The 23,382-nt window shown below is 38.6% G+C and overlaps 1 protein-coding gene across 1 annotated transcript in view; it reads right to left on the reverse strand.

Moving 5' to 3' along the window:
- ROBO1 (roundabout guidance receptor 1) overlaps positions 1-23,382 on the reverse strand; it is a gene marked incomplete at its 3' end in the record, with an annotated part of 647,376 nt that overhangs the window by 45,043 nt on the left and 578,951 nt on the right. Inside the window, exon 5 of the mRNA XM_029961508.1 lies at positions 8,059-8,216. Within this exon, the coding sequence (XP_029817368.1) occupies positions 8,059-8,216 (158 nt within the window). The remainder of the gene's footprint in view (positions 1-8,058; positions 8,217-23,382) is intronic.

Raw genomic sequence — 23,382 nt, forward strand, 5'->3', positions numbered from 1 at the left:
TTTTAAGATGAGACTGGACGTGGCACTTTGTGCCATGGTCTGGGAACCATGGAGGTGTTGGATCAAGGGTTGGACTTGATGATCTCGAAGGTCCCTTCCAACCCAGCTGATTCTAAGGGAATGTCCACACAGGCATTTTCAGGCCATTTGGTTTGGCACATGGAGCCTCCAAGCCAAGGCAAGGCTCATTTTGCCCTCACCCTCAGTGCAGCAGAAGCTGTGTGGCCACATTAGCCCCGTGCCGTGCTGGAGCGACCGAGCCTGTCTCTCAGCAGGGCTTATTAGCTCAGGCTCGGCGCCACATTAACCGCTGCCATATGGCTTCTGGTCGGCTCAAAGAGCGAGCTGAACGAGCTCACATCTGCCTGACAAAGTCTGCAGAGCTGTGCTCTTTAGAATGGCAAACCCGAAATAAAAGCTGCGAGGGGAGAATCTCGTAATAGGTCAGGATTTTCAACCCACATTTACTTTGGTACCTGCTCGTAGAAATACAAGCTCTCGCTATTAAACGGCTGTGGTCAGGGTTGGAAGCTGCTCGTGGATGTGCTGGAGATGAGAAGTTTTGTTTCAAAGAGCTAAGCCTGAAAAATGAAGTGAGCATGGTAAGGCTCCAAGCAGGATGGAAGAAGCGAAAGAGGAAAATGAATACAAAAATAAAAGTCTGGCTGATATTTTCTCCTCTTTATGTTAGCCCAGACTATTAGATTTTTTACAGCCTTCCAAGATGAGCATGGTCCTCTGTAGGAGAAGGTAATGTTTTTCACGGCTCAGCCAAAAACCCCACAGACAATGTACAAAATGATGCAACAAATGCCAATGAAAGATTAATGTACCAATGAAAAGAGTATGGATAAGTCTATGATAATTTAAAAAAATGACATGGGAAGGAGCAGTGTAGCAGAAGATACCCTGAGAGCTCTTTGTCTGAACAGAGTGGTTGTGCAGATGTGGAAACTTGACTGGTTTAGACATGGTAGGGTGTCATGGTTTGAGAACCTCAAAAATTCAAATCCCTAGTCCAAACCCTTGGACACAGGGCGAGAGGCAGGCATGCAGTCAGAACTGAGGAGAGAGATGGGAAAGGTGTTCTGATGATAAGGCAGAGGACAGTACAAGTACATGCCAAGATCAGAACAGAAAACAAGGGAGAAACGATCCAGAAGACACAAAGATTTGTGGAATGTGGAGAGCAGAGAGATTTCAGAAGGAGTAACAGGGACCCTGAAACAGAGCTTTAAGTGTGAACACAGAAAAACAATGTCACAGTTTGGAAAAACTAAGGGGGAGAAACAGCAAGATTTAGAGCCATTCTCACTATCCTCTGGGACAGCTGTGTGGCTCCAAATTATTTTTCACAATCTTTTGCATTCTTTCCCCCTTGGGGTGCCAAGTTAACTCACAGCAGCTCCAGCTGTGTCACCAGGGGAAACAATATTAATAACAGAAGAAATATAAAACATTAACGAAAACTGCTCTTGATCCTCAAGGAAGCCAGCATTGTAGGGATCAGGAGATGAAGGGAAAAGAGAGGTGAAGTGGGAAGCCAACCCTCCCAGGGAGTGAGAAAAAGAGAGAATAAAGAAAAAGGACTCAGAAGAAAGGAAATTGCTGGGGAGGCAGCAAATACATATTGAGAATCAGAAATAAAAATATACTTCTCCTTCTAACCCTCCAGGGGCATATAGGAAATTGCTGCTTGCCCTTTAATCTGCCCCAAAAAAGAAAAACAATTAAAATGAAATAAAACCCTGAACTGTAAGTCCTTGCTCCCCACCTTCCCCTCACCCCCTTGCTTCGTGTGCTGTGCACTCAGGCCATGATCCTTCATGCAGCTCTCCATAGGACAGACAATGTTACCATTAGAATTGCATCTTCAGGAATACACATTCTTTTGCTGTGTATCTAAAATACATAACTTTGGGAAATTAAGAATTTTAGAGATTGATGACTGACAAATAAATGAAAAAGAGAGGAGGCCAGAAAAGAGAAATGGAGAAGAAAGAAATATGGATAAACATCTTGAATTAATTTGGAGTGGCACCATAACAGTATGGTTTCTGTCAGGAGCATTGCTGCTGTAATGGGTTAAGACTGTCACTCCACACAGCACATGCCAACAAATTCCATCAGTTTTTGTTTTCCTTCTCTTGATTCACCTCCCCATTGAAATTTTTCCCACTGTAATTTAACTGTGGAAAGAAAGACCCGTATCCTAAACAGGCAATTAGTTTCTGCTTTTTCCACTGTTCCCTTCAGTAGAAACAACCCTTTCTCTTCCTTTCTAACTGATAGTCATAGCAATATCTTCCATTTCTTTTTTCTTTCTTCTCATGATCGAGGTCACATTGGGATCACCTATGTAGTTTGAAACTTGCCAAAGCACAATGAAGCTATGACTGGTCTCCACCAAGAAGAATGAATGTAGTTCTCTTTGACAATTCATTAACAAAAAAATTGGGGCAAATAAATAAAACATCTTCCTTGGGATGGTACCATTCAGGAGGTTTTTCTGTCACAGCAGAAGATCAGAGGCTTTTTTTTTTTCCACATTTTGTAAAAAACATTTTCATCACTCACACATGTAAAAATAGCATTGTGTAAGATGTAATAAATGCTTTGCACTTGTGATACTATTTAAGGGCTGGGAAACAAAATGCGAATTGAGAATTTAAGTTACAACCTTTCTAAAATAAGAGTGTAAGTCATTCAAAACTGTTGATGTCACATGACAGCCACACAAAAAAGGAATGAAAACCTGTATGCATTATTCATCCTGTAACTTTGATCTTTAAAGCTAAGAAACTTGAACAAGGAAAGATAAATGGCTTCTCAAGCTTTTTCTTTTAAAAATCAAATGAGGATGATTCAGGATAAATGAGAGATAAGAGTTAATACGAAAGAGGGGGAAATTGCAATCACAGTGCTGCACTGGAGTTTCAATGAAAAGGGGTTGCTTTTTGTATTCAATTACAAAGGATTTTTTCTTTAGGTACCAGCATCCTTTTTCATGTATATGTAAAAGATTTTACCTATTAAAATTTCATGTTCATGTCTAGTTTTTTTCTTCTACTACCTACACCATGACTTGATGTGAAAAATTAGGTAGCTTTCTGAAGCATGGGCTACTAGTGGTCGTGGGGCAGGAACAGATGCAGTTGTGAAACTCTGACCTACAAACCTGACTCAAACATCAGTTTGCTCTGGAGCTTATGCAGGATGTGTATACATTCTCCCCTGGGAAAGTATTGATAATTACAGGCACTCTGACTGCATCCTGATTTTATTGAGGCTTAGTCAATTATGCAGGCATTGCAGCTAAAATACAAGACAAATTGAGAGACAGATCCAAAAGCACATGGAGGTTGCCCTGTCTAGATGGGAGATCTGCAAAATCCTCTTTGAACACTCCGTGCTCCTGAGAGTCTGTAATTACTGCCAGTTTTTGCCTAAAGATATGCTCAAAGGCCCCACCATCTTGGTTAGATTACTGATGTCAGCATCTTATACACAGGCAATTGCATTTGGGATTAACAAAGAAGACAGAGCAGAAAGGCAGCTCCTTGAGGGAGGCTCTGAGCAAGCCTAACGCAGACAGACCCCGCCACGGCCGTCACAAATCACGGCACACCAGCCATTTGCATCCACAGCAGAGCCAGATGAGGAATGCCTTTACATCCCAGCATCCTGCAGGAGAGTTTGCTTATCCAAGCTTCCAAATTGGTACCTCCACACGAGCAGATACCACTAATCAGATGACAGAGCCAGACAGGCTGGATGGACGCAAGCACACGTGGTGAGATGGAGGAAATGGATGGGGAATGAGGTCAAAATTTAATGGCAGTGGTGTGTGGGAGGAAGGCAGTGGGAACACCATTTGGAAAGTACTGGGAGGTTTCTGGAGTACAACAGGAAGATGGGTGAGAAGTGAATGAAGGCACACTGGATTCACAGGCTTACAAGCAACCAATATTCACTGTGATTACTGTGAGTGCCTGAGAAGTCATTGCTAATGGTACTCACAGCCACTGCCGCTCCTGCCGACTGTATCCAGACATGATACATTTGGACAGACCAAACCTAGTGATTACAGCAGTCAGCAGAAACTACACTGATTGCACCTCCTCCTCAGCCTGAGGGAATGCAAACTCACAGCTTTTGGCACCAAGGTGACACATGTGGCTACATCCTAATGACACTGTGCTGCCATGCAAAAAAGATGGCTAGACTGATGGGGCTGGGAGCAGAGCTGCTCCTGGTGAGGATACCTGGAAGCCTGGAGTCCTGGCCTAGATCCTCACTCCGAGCAGTGAGTGGGCCTATGAACTTCACAGATGTCAAATGTGTAAACATCATGAGGGGCTGGAAACAGAACCAGGAACTTCCCCACCCCGGTGAGCTCCCTTCTCTCTCACTCACAGACATAATCTTGCATCGCCTTTCTCCACCATGTCTCAGCTCCAAGAGGAGCATCACACAGCCTCTCCTAGTGCAGACAGATCACTTCAGAAATTGAAAAAATACATCTGAGCTTTACCTTGCCACAGTGAGAAATTAGAGCTATTCACTGGACTGCAATAAGGAACTCTTTTTCAGCTATATATATTACAGGAGGGATTCTTGATTCCACAGTAATCCCAGGAGAAAAATTAACTAGATGAGCACAAAATCACACTAGTTCTGCTCTGTCCTCATGATAACTGTTTTTCAATTCAATAAATTAAGTGAAAGGTAAGCATCTGCTTCACAGGCAAGACCATCATTCCCGCTTCATTTGTAATATATGGAGAGGGATTAGCCACATCAAGCATGTGCTTTCGTACTGTGGTGTAAAGAACACACATGAGAAAAACCATGTTTAGCTCCAATGCACTGAGAAAACTGTTTACAGACAACACATTCAAGAGCTGAAGAAAAACCTTTTTGATGATAATTCTTCATCAGATGCAGTGAGCAGATGTGTGCACTGAAGAGCCTACACTGAGTCTCACTTGTGCTAACACTGAGCATTACTGGGAGAGCTGTGCTTAAATAAAAGGCCTGTTTCTATAATCCCCATCACAGATAGCTGCGCCCATACCCTAACTCTCACTTCTTATTTGTTCCATTCACTCGTTTATAACCTGAAAGACATGCACATTTATTTCTCCTCAAAGCACATTTATTTGCCCTACAAATGGACCAAAACCATGCAAAGACTACTTTGATTTTTATTATCTCACCTATATAAACATATTGATTTCCTTAACCCTACCCAGGAGAAAATAATATTTTCTTTTTATTGCATTCCCGAGGAAGTCGTGCCTTAACTTGTATCTTATTTATCTGCTATTTATCCACATATTTTGCTTTAAACCCTTTGCCAGGAACCAAGCTTCCACCTCTGTTTCTTTAGCCCCCTTAATACTCAGTCTGCCAAGTCCAGTTCCACTGACTGACAGATCAAGTGTCATCGCAGATGAGAAAAAAGCTTCCATATATTAAAAATGCTTCATAGACATATATTTTTGAAGAAAGTACATATATGAATCCAAAAAAGAGATGTCAAGCATCATTCCTTATTCAAAAAAGTACAATCTTAATGTTTATTTTAAATCTCTTGTTAGAAAGGAAAGCATTAATATGAAATGCTTCAAACAGCCTTTGACAGAAAACTCTTAAAATTGCAGTGAGTCAAAGATCAACAGGTCTTTAAGAATTAAAAGAACTGGAAATGCTTTAGAAGTGAAGCCATCCAAGTTTTTTCATTGATTAAAGGTCCACTGATATTACACACGTATTGAACACCAACACGTATAGTTTCACATTTCCTGATCTGGTAAATTCATGGCTTAAAATTGTAAATTGTATTACAGAAATTTACTGCCACTCAGTCAATTAAAATTTTACCATCAAATGAATGTAGGTGTTTGTTTTAAATACAGACACGTAAATGAGGAAAAAATAATAAAAGGTTGATTTAACGAGAAAATTAAATCTGTCACTTAAACCCCAGCAATTCATCCTTATTTCAGCTTTTGTACCCTTTTAATCTTTTATGTTTCTATTGCTAAACTGAAATAGAAATGCCTTAAAGGAGATAAGTGAACAGAAATGGAATAATTCCAAGTCAGGTTTCAAAATTAATATTTTTTTCCCCATCTGCCCTTTAGCAAGTCATCCATTCCAGCTCCCAATGTCCTGTACCCTCCCAGCCACTAGTAAGATAATATAGAAGGTTACTGCAAAGCTGTAAAGAGGTACATCTGAATGTATATTTATCCAGTTGGCAAGATCCTGCTCCAGCTGTAAGAGGATGCAAATCTGCATTACAATGTAGCTTCAGTCTCTCACCTGTGTGAGAAGGCACCCCTGATATTAATAGTGCTGCTTAAGACAATGCCAGGCAAATATGAAATAAATGGATGCAGTTGAGCTGAGCTATGGCAGCACTGCTAATTTACACCTCTGAAAACATTTGGGTACATGAAACAAGTGTATATCTACACCTGCATCAAAACTCTTTTCATTTCTTTTTTTTTATAGGAGGAGAAACGAGTAACACAGCATAACTCTACCAGATGTCAGGGTAAAAGAATATTATGTAGGTGAGTATATGATACAATCATCAGAAAAGAAAACCAAACTGAGGGGTTTTATTTCATCCTAAGAACAGTTTTAAGAGTACAGGTGGCACTGCCAGTCAGTGATAGCTACTTTTGTTGTGGGTATGTCTTTGTTCCAGCAGCTGGAAGAGCAGTTTTCATGTATAACAAAAGAAATGTACTTAATAGGAAACACCTGAAAATCCTTCAAGAGAATAAATGATAGCAATAGAAAATGCAAGTTTAGAAAGCACTTCCTGGGGGAAAAAAAAAAAAGAAGGTGGTAGTACTGGAATCTTCTCTTTATCTCAGGTCAATTGACTTGTCACGGTGAGAAGGAGATTTGAAAAGGAAATTGCGAGTTCTTAGCAAGTATGATTGGAAGAATTGAGTTAATAGCCAGCAATCAGTATAGGTTTGGTAGGGTACTTAAAAATTTAAATGTATGCATATGCCACAACTGCAGAACGCCTGAGCTTTGTCTTGTTTGCAAAAAACAAATGGAATAACAGGAAATTTAAATCTCAAACAAAAATGGTAATTTTTTACTCAGGTTGCTGGGTTTTAAGTGTATTTCCATTACACATTTCCCTCCTTTCAGTATATAATTGAGATATAAAAATGGTATATGCCTCTGATCTTGTTTTACACTTGTAAACCTTCCAGTACCAACAGGATCCTACATGTGTGTGCTTTCAGAGGATACAGTTTCTCACCATATGGGAAGATGTTTTGATTCACCACGTTGGCAGCATACAAATGGTTTTTGAACTCCATTTTTTGCTGCCATTTCTGCAAGACATTTAGGTTCATTAGCTTATTGTTTCACATGTCAAACACTAAAAAATGGATAGTTTTCTGATTTGAGATGCTGCTTTATCTTGAATAATCGTGGACCGCATTCAGCAAGTACACATACAAATGAGTATGGCAACAGCACTAATTAGAAAACAGCTTAATTGGAGATGGTAGGATAAGCCATCACCTCTCTAAAGAAATGTGTCTATATCCCCCAACCCCTTTTCAGCCTTTCTCATACAACACCCAACTTTTCTGTATATATTATTTTCAAAGGAATTGCAAAATAAGGTTTCACTGAGACTACTACTTGTTTCTCCTTCCAGCTGAAGAAGGCAGATATTATAGGTTGCAGAAACTTGTAGGTGGATAAAAGGTAAGAAAATTATAGGACAGTGACGAACATAATGAATTTCATTCCCACAAGCTTCTAATTCCTCTGAGGAAGAGAAGAACATAGGTTTTGCATGGGCCTCTTTAACAAACGAATGCATACCCTGCAATGAAGTCGTATGAGATGAGAGGATACATTCCAAGCTAAATGCAAACTAGCCCTTGCCTGTGAGGCACGGAAAGAACACATCCTCTAAAGTACAGCACAGCGGGATGCCCACATGCTCAAGAGCCTAGTAATTTTAGATTGGTTGATTTTTGTGTTTGAAGAACTTTTTATACTTACTGTAATTCTCTCATCTTTGTCATCTAGAGGGGTCCCATCTTTCTTCCATGAAATAGTCGGTTCTGGGTGACCTCTTGGGGGCTGACATTCCATCACTGCAGGTTCACCCACAGCTACCATTACATCCGATGGATTTTGTCTGAAGTCATCCCGTAGAACTGAAAGAATAAAGAAAACGAAGCAAAAAATTACCCAACAATATACCAACAGCACAGAAAAGTGTTTTGTTTTGGCCTTTAATGCTGCCTGTTGTCAGTGCACTTTATATGAACGAACGCATCAGTTAAGGAACATCATTTGGCATCTATAGATGGTCTCTGGTACTTCCACACAGTAACACAGAAAACCCATATGCAACTCTTATTTAACTTCCAACGTACAAGCCAAGTGACAAGAAAGCTAGAGAGGGACTTTTTACAAGAGCATGTAGTGATAGAAAAAGGGGCAATAGCTTTGAACTGAAAGAGCGCAGGTTCGGATTCAGTACTGGGAAGAAATTCATTACTGGGAAGGTGGTGAGGTGCTGGAACAAGTTGCCCAGAGAGGTTGTGGATGCCCCATCTGTGGCAGCATTCAAAGCCAGGTTGGATGGGGCTCTGAACAACCTGGACTAGTGGAAGGTGTCCCTGCCCATGGTAGGGGAGTTGGAACTAGATGATCTTTAATGTCCCTTTGAACCCAAACCATTCTTTGAGTCCTCTCACAGTTAAGATGGCACAATTTCTTCTGCTCAGGTGACTTGGGGATAAGCATTGCAGAGATTGCTTTGTGTCCATTTTTTTTCTGAGATACAAGGTTGGCCTGCCAATAACTCAAAGGTTTGTGGTTAAAGAGTGGCCGTTGGCCTTATGAATTGCACCCATTCCTGAATTTTTGGCAAAAATTAATACATTAACCAAAACTCCCAGTTCTCTGATGACACTACAAGACACTAAACACTTGTCCAGCCTTAGGCAAACTCATCTTTGCAATTTGGTTTGTGTCTTTTTCAAGGAGAAATATTAACAATCTTTACTGATCTCTGGGAGCCATCACTGAGCCTAAGCCAGGACCACATCCTTTAATTGGAAGAAGTCAAGTTTGCTACCTTCACATAGGTTTTTATTTTTGCTACATTACTAGAATTTGTTCTTTCTCATCATTTCGCCAAGCCCAGGCCTAGGAAACTCTAGTTTCCTCCAATCATTCACTATGAATTTTATCAATAGCTGTGTGGTTATTTTTCTTTTCGGGGGAGGAGACATACCGTGCTCAGCAGACCACACAAGGACACAGTTTAACAGAATAATGGCATTCCTAAGTCTTGCCAAGTAAGTGGCATTAGGTTTAATATAAAAATAACTCAAATGACAACAAATCTAACATGCTAGTTCTCTCCGCTGCTGTTACTCCATACACGCTGAAAAAGGATAACTTAATGGGAAAGCACATTACAACCAAAGGACTCTTAGGATTTTTAGAAAGCTGTTTGTCATTCTTGCTACCTGCAATGGTCTTGTGTCAACAGCAAATAGTGCCAAGAATCTGCAGCAAAAAAATACATCCCTCAAGCCATGGATCACAGATATATGGACATTCACCACTGAATAGAGGTTTGGTTGTTAATGCTGCTTCAAAGTGAGGTGTGATTTACTGTCAGCTGTTAAGGAATGTGGTTGTGCTTGGGGATTGGCAGGTACAGCACTACCACCAAAACATTCCCCTCTGTAAGGTCTTTCATGCTGTTAAGACCTTTGAAAATGGTCAGAAGGCAAATGGGGCATCTACTTTGGGCCAAAGGTACACATTTTCCTCACACCTGATTTCTGCAATGTTATCTCATCCAAAACGAAGGAGGGGAGAAAAAAATTATTTGTAGTTATTTGTTTTGGAGGATTACTGTCAAATAGCCCTGTCAATAATCAGTAGGACTGTCTTTGATTTTTTCTTCTCAAGTACACATTCTTTACATTCTATCCCCTACCATTCACAGTAGCTACAGTCACCGACCTGTGTCTCCAGCTTGGTTCACTGGAATGTAATACACAACAGGGAAAGTTCCACGTTGACAAAGAAGTGTAGACAGGAATCAAAAGCAATAAATAAAAAATATCTTGCCACTATTACAGGAAAAAGATACAATTTCTGGAAGTAATGAAGAACATCTCTGTACCAACAAGACTTAAATATAGTAGAGATCTCACCAGCCATCATCAGAATTTACTAATCCCTTTCCATACTAAAGCATTGACATTTAAAATATTTCAGTTCAATGACTGAAATTTCTGGATGCCCTGGAATCAGGAGATATTAATGCACTAAAAAAGGATAATCAAGGGTGAAACGTCTGTATCACTTTAATAATACAAACTAATAAAACAGAACGATAGGACTTAGTGAAGAAATTATAGGATATTTTCAGTGGAAAGGGACTTCTGGAGGTCATTTAGTCTACAACAATGAGATGCTATTGGATGAACATGTTCTCTTGGACAGACAAGGTCTCTTAAACAGATCTAGAGTACATGGTTCATTAAAAACAAAACCAACCCAAGAAACAACATAACAAATAAAACATGCACCAACTGCTTCTCGTACAAAAGCCTCAGAAAGCATGCTCCATCTAAGGACAAAGAATTTGTCTCTCTTAAAAGCAAAACTCAAGGATATTTTCCTAATATGAACTTGGGGAAAATTCAAAATATTTTCAGCTATAACATCAATTTATGTTACATCTAGAAGAAAGAATACGTTTTCAAAGAGGAGAATGATGTCACTTTTAGTTATTCAGAAAGGTAAGCCAAAAGACCAATCCTTTAGCTCCCCTTCTGCTTTCAAGAAGGCTTTATTAACTTTAACCCACATTCTCTTACAGCTTCCTTACTATATTCCTCCATATACTGATGTATCAAAATTGGATGCTTCAAGTTATTTTCAGTTATGGAAGCATTAAAATACTACTCACAGACACTGAAAACTTTATATATCCTTCTTCCATTTATACTGAATATGGCATTAATAACCAGATGTAATTTCTGGTGTTCCCAAGCAACCTTCAAGCCACCCAGGCACAGTAAATCACACAGTATAAGTGGCTAAGTTGACACTGCTTCTACTGAAGTCAAAGATTTTTTTCTATTTACTTTAATACTTTAGAGACTCGATGTGGCTTCGAACCTCTGGTCATAATATTACTACTTTTTTTTTTCCTTCCACTTCTCCAAACTAAAGAATATTAAAGAAGAAGGAACAGAAGTTGCCCTAAGTTATGAAAAAAAGCCCATATATCCAGTTCCCTTTGCCAACAGCACATGAAAGTGCAGAAGAGCTTATTTGCTACGTCACAGTTCTATTGCAACACAATAAAAGGGGTGTTTTGACCATGAGTAAGAAGCCTCTTATTACTGCTGAAGCTTGTATCACTTGGATAAATCTAAGAGACATACAAAAAAAGCACCCTTAAGTTTTAAAAAAATGAAATCAAGTGATCTTAGTAAACCATAATGCTTTTCAAGTCTGAGAGACACCATAAATCTAAGAGGAAAGCACCTCAGATGACTTTAGCACCTCTGAAGCAACAAAGTCCAGTGCTTGCATAATAAAAACAAATTACTTCTGTAATTTCTTCACTCCTTAGTCTTATAATAGCTTTACAAGCACTGTACCTTGTCTGCAAACCAAGATCTTTCACAAATTAACCAGTTCTTAATAGAATGCCTTAGGAGGACATCAAAGGTCCAGACCACAGATACATCAAAACAAGGGTTTTTTTCTCATTTACTATGAATTATTTTGGTTCTAACATTATATAATGAAATGGTAACAAAATGTAATCCATTAGAGATTACTCCACAGATAGTTATCATGTAATTATTTTTGCAGCTGTAAAGTAGATACATGCTCTGGTTTTTTGTTGGTTTTTTTTTTGGTTTTTTTTGTTGTTTTTTTTTTTGCCTCAGGCCCTGGTAATCTTGCATGAAGTTATAAATCTACAATTTTCATCCCTTACTGAAAAAACCTTATTTTTTCCTTTCTGTCCTTCATAGTCAAGGTTCACTGTAAATTGAGAATGCATTTCCTTTTGAAGATATATTGGAAGTATACTTTGCAATCCAGTACAGCAAATGCTTTCTGTCACCAAACGGTCAAATTTCACCACAGGCACCTCTTTCTACACATGTGCAGCAGGAATGAAAACAGATACATTAAGAGGCTGTTTGCTTTTTTCTTTTTTAATAGAATTTCTGTGTAGAATCTTCATAGATATACCATCCCTCCTCTGCCCACCCCACCCTCCCTATTTCTGACAGACCATGGTTAAAGGTTGACATTTCACCTCATATTTTCTAAAATATAATGAATAATGGTTGTTATCATTGTCATTGCACAGTTAGGACAACTCTATGATCTTGCTGTGTGAACATGCTGAACTGATCAGATTCAACAGCAACTTTTGTAACTCCACTTAAAAGCCAACTGCTCACACAACTACTTCATATCGTGTACCGTTCAATCACCTAAACAGTTTTACTTTCCCTGGAGAACCTTTCTCAGAGAAGAAGGGAACTGGCAATCACTTAAGGATAAATTTTTATTGACAAGCCATGTAAGTAGAGACAGCACTTTTCTTTTGTGTAAACCCTAAGCAAGGCTTTGCCAAACACATCACCCACTCTTTTTTTACCTTAAGTTCTTTGTTGGCTACTATAAAAAAAGAGTATGAAGTCATTACTGGGTGAAATAGGAGGAAGGTAGGCAGGAGTTTTTTGCCTATATACAGCATAGATAATTAAGAAAGATTATTGTTCCAGTTTATCTTTAAATAACTGTGATTAAAAGAGGTAAAGAAAACACAAGGAAAAATAAACCAACCAGAAAGTTCTAGTCAATACCTGAAAAGAATGAATATTTAAGGAACACACCATTTACCATCACACATTTTGGATATCATGCCTTAACAGGTGGTATCATGCAAGATCTGGAAACAAGAAAACCTCCTGAAAATTTTGATTACAGGTCTATTCTAGTACAGACGGTTCATGCTAGATCAGTTCAAAGCAGTGCACCAGAATACATCCGGGATCCCTAATGAGCCAAGATCTTACAGCCATGGTCACCCAGTGAACAGAGGAAGAGAGGGAAATGAAGGTGCTTGGGGTGCAGTTTCTTAGTCAGACCAAGGCAACCTTAACACACTTCAAATCTTATAAAAGACATCACTCAGACTTGCTTCCCACTGACTCTCCTGCACCCTCCCACACTGTTTTGCAAGTCTGCTTGCTAGAGACTGGGGAGACAAAGTATCTCACAACTGGGTAACAGGAGCGATCCCAACAATTTCCACTCTTTCATCATGAAGATCATTGGAATCTTTCTTTGAATAGCAGCATGTGCCTCAAAAACGGGGGAAAAAGGGAAAAAAGTGAAATAAATTCCTCACATTCCTTTAGAAAACAACCAGACCTCAGCTAATGAGCAAGTTTTCACCAGCAAACAAAACTATCCTAACATCAAACGAGCTAAAGCTGAGTAATGCAGCCTTAATGGCCCACTGTCCTGTCTTTTGGCTAATTTTGTTAAAACTCCTATGTAACAGATCTTAAATTCTTTTAATACCCATCAATTCTATTATTTTAATTCCTGCAAATATATAAAAAGTATTTCCATGCTCCCCTTTTCCTCCCCAACAAAACAGCAGTATTTACAAACAAAGTTTCCACCTAATACTTAATCTAACAAAATATGACAAATGAACAACAAAAACGAGAACTTGCTTTAAAATGCTGTAAGATTAGAAAAACAGAAATAGGATTCAGGTGGTTATATAAATCCTCTAATCCCATGAAGCTGTAATCAAAGAGAAACTAATTATTTCTTAGTCAGGACTGAACTGCTATTCAAAAGCAGAACTGTTCCTGAAGTTTAGGACCAGCAATGATCCCACTACCCACTGAACTTGTAATTCCAATTTAGTGAGACACACCAGACATTTTTGGCATTTAAATATATTATAAGATGGTTGTCAGTTGGAAAACGGCTTCAGACCAGGTGCTTAATTTTAATTACAACTAACTTAAGCATCAGCCAGAATTATGGTACCTTGTTTAAAGACTTTCCTGGCATGAAATTTATACAGATGTCAGGATATAGTTTTTAATACATTCATGCCACTAACAGGAAAGTGTTGGAGCACCTAATTAAGTTAAAAAGAAACAAAAAAAATTGCATGCATTATCAGATTTAAGCCAACATATGTGTTAGCATGGTACAGTTTACACCTTATTAAGCTGTTAACTGGTTTGACCAAAAAACTTGATCATTTACAAATGAGAAATATTCTTTTCAGAATATACCTCCCTAAAAGTCTCCATGTAGTCATATAAAGTTAAAGGAAAAACTTGTTCCCTAAAAAAGATCCTTTCCTTTCCTTTCTGAACGTGTTAAAATCAGGTTAACACCAGTGTTAACTACAATACATAGTCATTAAAATGGAACAGGAGGAGTAGGGCTATAAATAGTCAGAAATTACATTTAACAAGATCACTCATGTAATACAGGCAATAATTTTATGCAGTGACTGGGTCCAGCAACTGGACTGCAATTGTATTGAATGTTTCAAAGATGTCACACTTCCACAAGGCCTCCAAGAGGCAGGAAGACACAGCTGGCATGCCCAGGGCTCCTCACTTCCATGCTTTCCATTTCTCTTATGTTTCCTACCTTGGAGCACTTTGACCTCTTTCTACCCTTCCTCAGCTGGACAAAAAGCCTTCTACAGGCAAGCAGATGCCAATCAGTTCACCATCTCCATCTCTAATACACTTCCAGCCTTCTCTGAGCTTCAATACTTTAGAACCACCAGACACATGGCCAGCTCTCTGACAGCACAGGACACCCCTGACTGCACAGTCTGAGAATTCACACTGAACAGGCTTCCAGACAGAAGAGACTGCTCATTGTGAAGAGACTGATCATAAAGCAATGACCATGACCTGACATCATCACAGCAGAGATCAAGTTTGAATCTTTGGCTAATCATTTGTGACAACACATTCGATGTAATGTATTCACAGAGTGCTGTCCTCCTCTACTTCAAACTCTGCCCTTTAGCAAAACTTACTACCTCAAAGCCTGAAGAAACAAAAGTACTTTAAAGTCTAATGTTATTTTTTTGCTTAGTATTCATATGCATTAGCATGAATTAGTTCAGCACCTGACCTGAGTCTATGTAACTGAACTCACAGTATCATACATATACTTCTATTTAAGATCTCCTTTAGTTAAAGGAAACAACCATCAAAAACCCGCAGAAAAACAACTGTATTTTTTGTACTCTACTACCACTGAGACCAATTAATTTAGTTTAAACAGGTGGTTCATAAACACTTCCTCTATGATGAAGGGTTAATGAATGCAAGAAAAGATTTGAAAAAGTCCTTTCTCTCAGACACTTCAAAAATTTAAGATCTGCCTTTTATTTTTAAGCTCTTTCTTGTGCTAATATGTCATATTGTCAAAAATTTATTTTTAAGCACTTTTAAGATTTTGGTAGACATTGCAAGAGACATACAGAAATTTTAACAGTAATTTAAATTTGGAAGAATAAAGAGCGCTAAAGAATAGCATTATTTAACTTGGATGAATAAAAAAAAATTAATGAGATAATTAGAGACTGAATTGTATACATAGAATGCTTTACCCAATTTTGGGAAGAGTTGGTCAGAAAACCTGTATTGCTACTACCCACCACAGTAACGCAGAATTTCCAGCAGTGGGAAATTGCCTATTTCTCATCAAACATGCAGATCTAATAAAGATTTTACTGAATCTCACACCATATTCTGCTATAAGAATGCTAACAGATTGAAAGTGTCAGGAAGCAGTATTAAGTTCATTTAGATACCTATGTAATTTAATATTGACATTATTAGTACGGCCTCGCTGATGACACCAGCAAAGAGCACTGATAGTCAAAGCAACAAAGAAACATAGCTTTGTTTTAACACTGATAAACAGAGCCAAGACACAATCCAAAACTAGCTGAAATAGAGCTAAATACAGGTAATACAAACAGCAGCAGTGAAATTAGATCACACTTCTAAAGCACTAACAAAATATAGTGTCTCCATTACTGTATCCTTTAAGTTGTTTGAAAACAGATGCTCTCCAAAGAATTACGTTTTTCATTGATTGCTTTTCCTCTGCCTGGCAGAAAAGGACCTCAAGGTGCTGGTTGACAGCAGCTGAACATGAGCCATCCAGTGTGCCCAGGTGGCCAAGAAGGCCAATGGCATCCTGGCCTGTACCAGCAATAGTGTGGCCAGCAGGACCAGGGCAGTGACTGTCCCCCTGTACTGGGCACAGGTGAGGCCACACCTTGAATCCTGTGTCCAGTTTTGGGCCCCTCACTACAAGGAGGACATTGAGGTGCTGGAGCATGTTCAGAGAAGGGCAACAGAGCTGGCAAAAGGTCTGGAGCACAAGTCCTGTGAGGAGAGGCTGAGGGAGCTGGGGGTGCTTACCCTGGAGGAAAGAAAGCTCGGGGGACCTTATCACTCTCTACAACTATATGAAAGGAGGTTGTAGCCAGGTAAGGGTTGGTCTCTTCTCCCAGGTAACAAGTGACAAGGACAAGAGGAAACAGCCTCAAGTTGCACCAGGGGAAGTTTAGATTGGATATCAGGAAAAAAATTCTTCGCTGAAAAGATGATCAGGCATTGGAACAGGCTGCCCAAGGAAGTGGTAAAATCACCATCCCTGGAGATATTTAGAAGGCATGCACATGTGGCCCTTGGGGACATGGTTTAGTGGTGGACTTGGCAGTGCTTGGTTAATGGTTGGACTCAGTGATCTTAAAGGTCTTTTTCAACCTAAACCATTCCATGATTCCATACAGCATGACCAAATTAGGGGATCTTCATATCTACTAAGCTCAGTAGTTACCACCTCTGGAAAGGGTCATTCCCTAATACATTCAGCAATACATGTTAGCAAACAGAAGACCAGCACACTTCTAATCCATTAATGTAGAAGGAAATCAAAGAGTGCTGCACCTGCTAGATTACATCTTTTAAAAGGTGCTGATGACAAATACAAGTCATATGCTTGAATCAAGCAATATACTACACTGAAAAAGCAGTTAAGTATTTAGGCATTTGGCAATAAACATATGACTGCACATAAAGACTCTGAAATAAACATATTTATTGTCATTCGTTATTGTCATTAAGAAACTTAATATTGTCAATAGAAAGAAATTCATGTTTAAGGAGCAGGTTGCAAGAAATAAAGACTTCCAAGTAAAAACCATTGGTTGCAAGTTACTTATGATCATTATAAAAATTTATGGAAACCACTCACAATGTCGATTTTATTTCACTAGTTTAAGATTTGGGCTTTAAGTATTGCCAGGAATCTTACTGGGTGACACAGCTGTCAACCCACAACAATATTTCCATGTGTGAGAAGGAAATTGTAAATGGATTAGATAATGAATTGGGAATCAATTAAATGACCAAATCTGATAAGTCATATAAAGAGTAATTTTAACTCCTGTGAGAAGGGTAACTGACAGGCCTAAGAGAGCATGCTGCAGCACTGGGAAACCTAATTAAACCCTGAAGGATCTGTGATGCCTCAGGCACGCAGCTCTGAGAGTATCCCTTAGGTTGATTGAAAACTGAAAACAGATAAGGAGAAGAGACCTAATTATTAATTTGACTGACTGTGTAGAAAACGCGATCCCTCTCAACGCCTTCCACGTATTACACTCTAGGACAAGGAATTTACTACCTGTAAATAAGAATTTATCTCCTGGAAGGATAGAGTCCATGGTACAGATTGCAGAGACAATTTCCCTTCCCCTTCCCTAAATATTTACCAGCATTTGCTTTGGTTTTTTTTTATCATCATCATTAATATTAGTAGTATTAGTAATAGTAGTAGTATTCATTTCATTTAGAGTTTTGGGGTTATTCGAATCATGCTGGATTACAGACAATATTTTCAGCATGACTAACACAGTGTATTTCTAAATTTATGGACACAAACCAAGGGGTTTTAGACACAACACAGTTCACCCAAGAACTACGTCTTTCAGACATCATACATTAATTTTCCCTAGGCAAAGAAGGGTTTGCGTCTTTAAATCCAAGGATTTGGTTGCAGCCTGTAAATAAAGATTTTTCTTTGTACACTCTGAATTAAGGCTCTGGTGTTCAGTTTGCAATGAACTGTTGGCTGCAATGGCCTTCCTAGAAAGCAGATTATAATGGAGATAAAGAAGCAGATTAAGAGGCTGCAGCGAGATCTTGTCTTGGCCCTCCAAATTAAAGCGTAAAGAGAAAATGAAAGAAGAGACAGACGGACCAAAAAAAGAAAGAAAAAACATGAAAAGACACTACACCAAAACTCCAGTGTTTTCCTTAACTACTTACCAAACCTTATCTCATGAGCAGAATCGGGTTCCCTTTCACGAAAGAAGACAAGAACCAACCCAGAAATGCCACTGTCCTGTAACTCAGGATTCCAGGGGAAAAAAATAAAGGAAGAAATACAGGTAGCAAGGACATAAAGCAAACATTTAGCCAATTTTCATCTAGAGGTTAAAGCTGGGATGTTATGGTACTGGCAAATGGAGCCAGATTGCAACTGATTTAAAAGGTGTTGCTCTCAAATAGCAAGCTATGCTGGTTTGAGTTGTGTAAAACTGACTCTCTTCCTCTAGTTTTTAAGCGAAAAATCCCTCAGTAGGTCAGATCTAAAGAAACCTCATTTATCTTTACCTGTATTAAAAGAAGAGAAGTGACTACTCCAGAGACTTGTCAACGAAATTGTGGCAGCACTGTTCCTGTAGTGCAGGAAAGACTTAAATGGCTGATGCTTGTACATTTGCTAATAATCCTTTCACTCTCAAGAAAAAAGCTTTTCAGAGACGTTTTCAAAGAAATAGATTCATGATAAGGTTTCTGCAGTGTGCATAGCCCTAAATCTGCATAGGCACGATGTTAGTGTTTCGCTCAAGGTCCTGTCTCAACACAGTAATTTTATCCATGTCCTTCTGCTTAGCATTCAAATCCTAGGGTGTTATAACTGCACTACTACCATCAATGCTTTTTGAAAGGACTCTATTTCCATGAAAAAATCACCATTATGCTGTTGAAGTGGTTGAAAAATATGACATTTTAATATCAGAGAATATACGGTATCATTATCGCACTTGAAGAGCTAAGTTGCTTCTTTAATATTCTGGAAAATTGTATTCCCCCATTACAAGTGAGGTCAAGCCTGAACCATCAGTCAGAAGGGGCAAGATGCAGAAACTTTATATGGCTGAGTGGCTAATTCTAAATAACAGCAGAGCTAACAACAGCATTTGTTGGCACCACACACTACAGCAAGGCCACCCTGCTCAAAAACGTTGCTGAACTATTGCATAAATTTTTATTGTGTTCTGTCATTCTCTTATTGTACACAATTTTATTCTCTTGACAGGATCTGCAGACCACAGAGTTCCACTCCCTTTTTTCCTCTCTCCAGACATACCTGAGTTAGATAGTAGATGTTTTGTTAATTATACTCTGCATGTCCAAATACATGAATACATAATCCTTAGAATAATGTTATATTGGTTTTTCCCTCCTAAAAGACTTAAGATGTAAATTGATAAGAGATTGCCATTGTAGACATGGATAAACCTTTTCAAAATTACATTTATACCAAATATCATATACTTTCCAAATGACTTCTGCCGGTTTTGGAAAACAATGCAAGAAATCTCCTCAGGGGAAAATGGTAGACAGACTTACACAGAGGTCATATAGAAATACAGTCTTCATCTAATTAAATTAACTGCTTTCAGTTAGATCCCAAATGGCACAAGGCAAACCTTTGTTCTATTTCAGGCATATTCTAAGAAATGAGTCATTCTGCTTTCTCACTATAAAGAAGCATGGCAAAATACCATACACTCAATTTTTTTACTGTTCAGAATTTGAGAAATCACAAGACAGACATCTTCATGATTTACAACAATAGCTCATCATTTGGAAAACATCTGAAGGCTTCAAATACTGTAAAATTCCACAAAGAGCATTACAAAAAGTAGTAAAGTTAAAAGCTATAACAATGAAAAACGGTTTTGTAAGCAAAGGGACACACCAAGTTCACCAAGTTGGAACTGTGAATTGCAGCTCTTGGAGATTTATATGTTACTGTAAATGGCAAGACAGTAAAATCATACAGAAAAGTACTTCTGCATTTGGACTCTTATTCTGGCTTCAATCCCAATGAGATAGTCAAAGGCAACGTGCCAACTGATCGGTATGTTAGTATTTAATGTGCAATAAGTGCTACTGAGTAAAAATCAGAGAAACATTGCCTGTTAGCAGAGTCTGCTGTATTGCTGGCAGGAAGGAGTGCATGAAGTTCTGGATCACCCCATGTGGTAAGACAGCAGCCAGAAGTCTGATTCAGAATTAACAAAAGGAAACAGAGGGCGATGCTCAGCATGAACACAAATGCACATAAAGCCAGGCAGATTTCATTACTGGAGATTTTAATTTTGATTAAACGCTTCCTTTTATATCAGGTCGCATTCATTGTTTTCTACCCTGTGTTTTCATTAATGCTTTAATACACACAGAACATTAAGCTGCATAACTTCAGTCTTGCAGCTAAAGATAGCATCTTTAATAACAGCTACAGAAGAGATGCTGGCATCCATCGCTGCCCAACTCAGCAAAGCTCTGAGGCACCCTGGGGTGGTGGGGGCTTTGTGGCACGTGAGGCAACGCATCTGCACTCCCCACCAAAGGAAAAGGAAAGTGGGTGACTGTAATGTTAACTTGGACTGTTTGGAATAGGAACTTTTAAATGCACCTGGGACAAAACAAGTCAACGTAACAGAAGTGGCTGTGAAGGTCAAAATGGATCGAGGCAGTGAGTGCATTTTGGGGAAATGCTGGTTTTGCCTCTGTTTTAAAGCCTGTGAGGCCACAGTACAGTGTAACTTCTTCATAACTCCCCAGGAAATTACTGGGGTAAAGAAACTGTAACATGGTCTTCCAGCAATTTGACTGTTGTCTTTTTTTGCCCCTCCTTTTTGGTATTTCTACTTACTAATGACGAAAGTTTGGACAAAATTCAACAGACCAAGCTTTTTTTTTAATTCCATACAAGCTGGTGTAGTATTAGGAGAAATACCTACGCTTGATGTCCCTTGCCCTTACAAACCTCAGCTGTGGAGTGCCATGAGACACTCTACAAAGACCTACCAATTGTGTTAATTCCATTTCTACCCATCCTGAGCAGCCCACACAGGTTAATGTCCTGGTAAACCACAAGACTCTTTAGATTTCCATTAAGAATTATTATAGAGAGAAAAAGCAAAGGTGGTATTGAGACCAAGATTCTTCTGTTTCTTCACAAACTCTGAATAAATTTTCAAGTCGGTTCAGTGGTCTCATTCTTTTCTGTATGTTTAAGCACAAAAAGTAAGCTTGAAAACATTATAAGACTCGATCAAGACTATCAGTAGATGCAGAAAAAATATATTTTCAGGACAATTTAAAAAAGTAAATACATTGCTATTAATTTTGCCAAACAGGGTATTTAGAAGCCATTGAACTTGTGTGATAAAAGCTACCGGTATCTTCTAATAATTCATTCAGAAACAACTGAGTTAAGGGGGAAAATACCAATCTCAAAACAGTAGCTGGATTGCCAAAATCCTTACACTTGTTTTTCTAATATACTGTGACAATATGTTTTTGGTGTTACAGGACTTTCCAGTGGGATGCTGATTACTTTCATTGTTAGACACTTTAAAACTTACTGGTGAATGGCACTGCTGGGATTATTTATTGCAACTCATTATTCTTGGTGTCTTTAGTGCAAAAGAACATAGGCTTCAGCACTCTACTTCTGGTTTTCCATCCTAGTTAGTTAGTTAGCACAGGAAGCTGTACCAGGCACATCAGATTTTCAACTAATTTGTTAGGTTTCTGGTATGCATATTTATATAGGCTTCAAGCAAACACACAAAAGAAATGAAAAATTAAATTCAGCTTCTCTTCACTGTCCTTCCAAACAGAGCAAAAAACAAACTCAAAAGCAAAATGAAGTTTCCCTGTGGATATGTCTGCGATGTCAGTACTTGGGTTTGGATCAGCCCAGCACTGTGAATGAGATCTCCAAATCTTCTCCACCAAACAGGCTTTGATTCATATCTTGTGATGGGGGCTAATTATTTGAAGGGTTATGGATGGAACTAGACCAGAAGATGAACATAGACCAGAAGATGAACACCAGGTTCCAATGGATGTTCAGGCAACAGACCAAACTGGAGCCTTCATGAAATGTGCAGAGTGTGGACAACACTTCTCAGGCCAACTGCTTCCCTCTAAAAATACCCTTCTATTGGCTTGCACTATTTGCAACTACTTGCTGTACACATAGTGAACATGCAGCAGGACTGAGAACAACATATATCACAAAAAATCCTCATTAATATCAACTACAGCAATCTTAGAAGTGTCAGATAAGTTTTAAGTTCACATAACAGGGGTTTTTTTCAGTGTATGTGAATTTATTAGACTTTGGGTAGTGATTACAAAACTAACCAGGAGGAAGAGGGTTAACAGAAATAATATTACATATATACAAACACATTGAATCAATGTACTTGGCCTAAAAAAGGGAACCCTTAAGAGTACGAGTAACCAGCAAAAATAAAGAAAGTGCTTTTACCAGTTATCAGAAGCAAGAAATGCCACTAGCATTTATTCCCATTATGGTGTCAAACTTCTGTTATCACTGTAAATCTCCATACATGGCCTTTGCTATTCTAACATGTAAAACTGTATGATAGACAAAACTATCTAATCTCTCAGAGGAAAAATTTTTAAAGAGGGAAGGGGTAACTCTATATGTATTCAACTAAAAAAAATCACCAGTAACAAATACCTCACTAAACCCTGCCAAGTTCATGCAGACACCTGGGATTTGTATATACATCATTTGGATATAGCCCATTATCAAACTATCTAGAGAGTTAATCAACAGAGGACATTCTCAGCAAAACAAGACCGATGCTACATAATCAGAAACACCACAGCTGTAAACAATGGGAATGCACATTATTCCCAAACAGTATAAATAATTTAAGACTTCCAGAACTGAAATTAATCTACATACCATTTGAAGCACACAGAACCACCAATTCAGACAGAATAATGAAAGGTAAGGGAAAAACAGATGGATAATTAAAAAGATACTTTTCAAGTGGGAATACACTTAGCTTAGCCCTGCTGGTAACAAGTAAAAAAATAAATATCTATTACATGC

Source organism: Manacus vitellinus, unplaced genomic scaffold (assembly GCF_001715985.3).
Source record: "Manacus vitellinus isolate BGI_N305 unplaced genomic scaffold, ASM171598v3 scaffold_35_pilon, whole genome shotgun sequence".
Classification (NCBI taxonomy): Eukaryota; Metazoa; Chordata; class Aves; order Passeriformes; family Pipridae; genus Manacus; species Manacus vitellinus.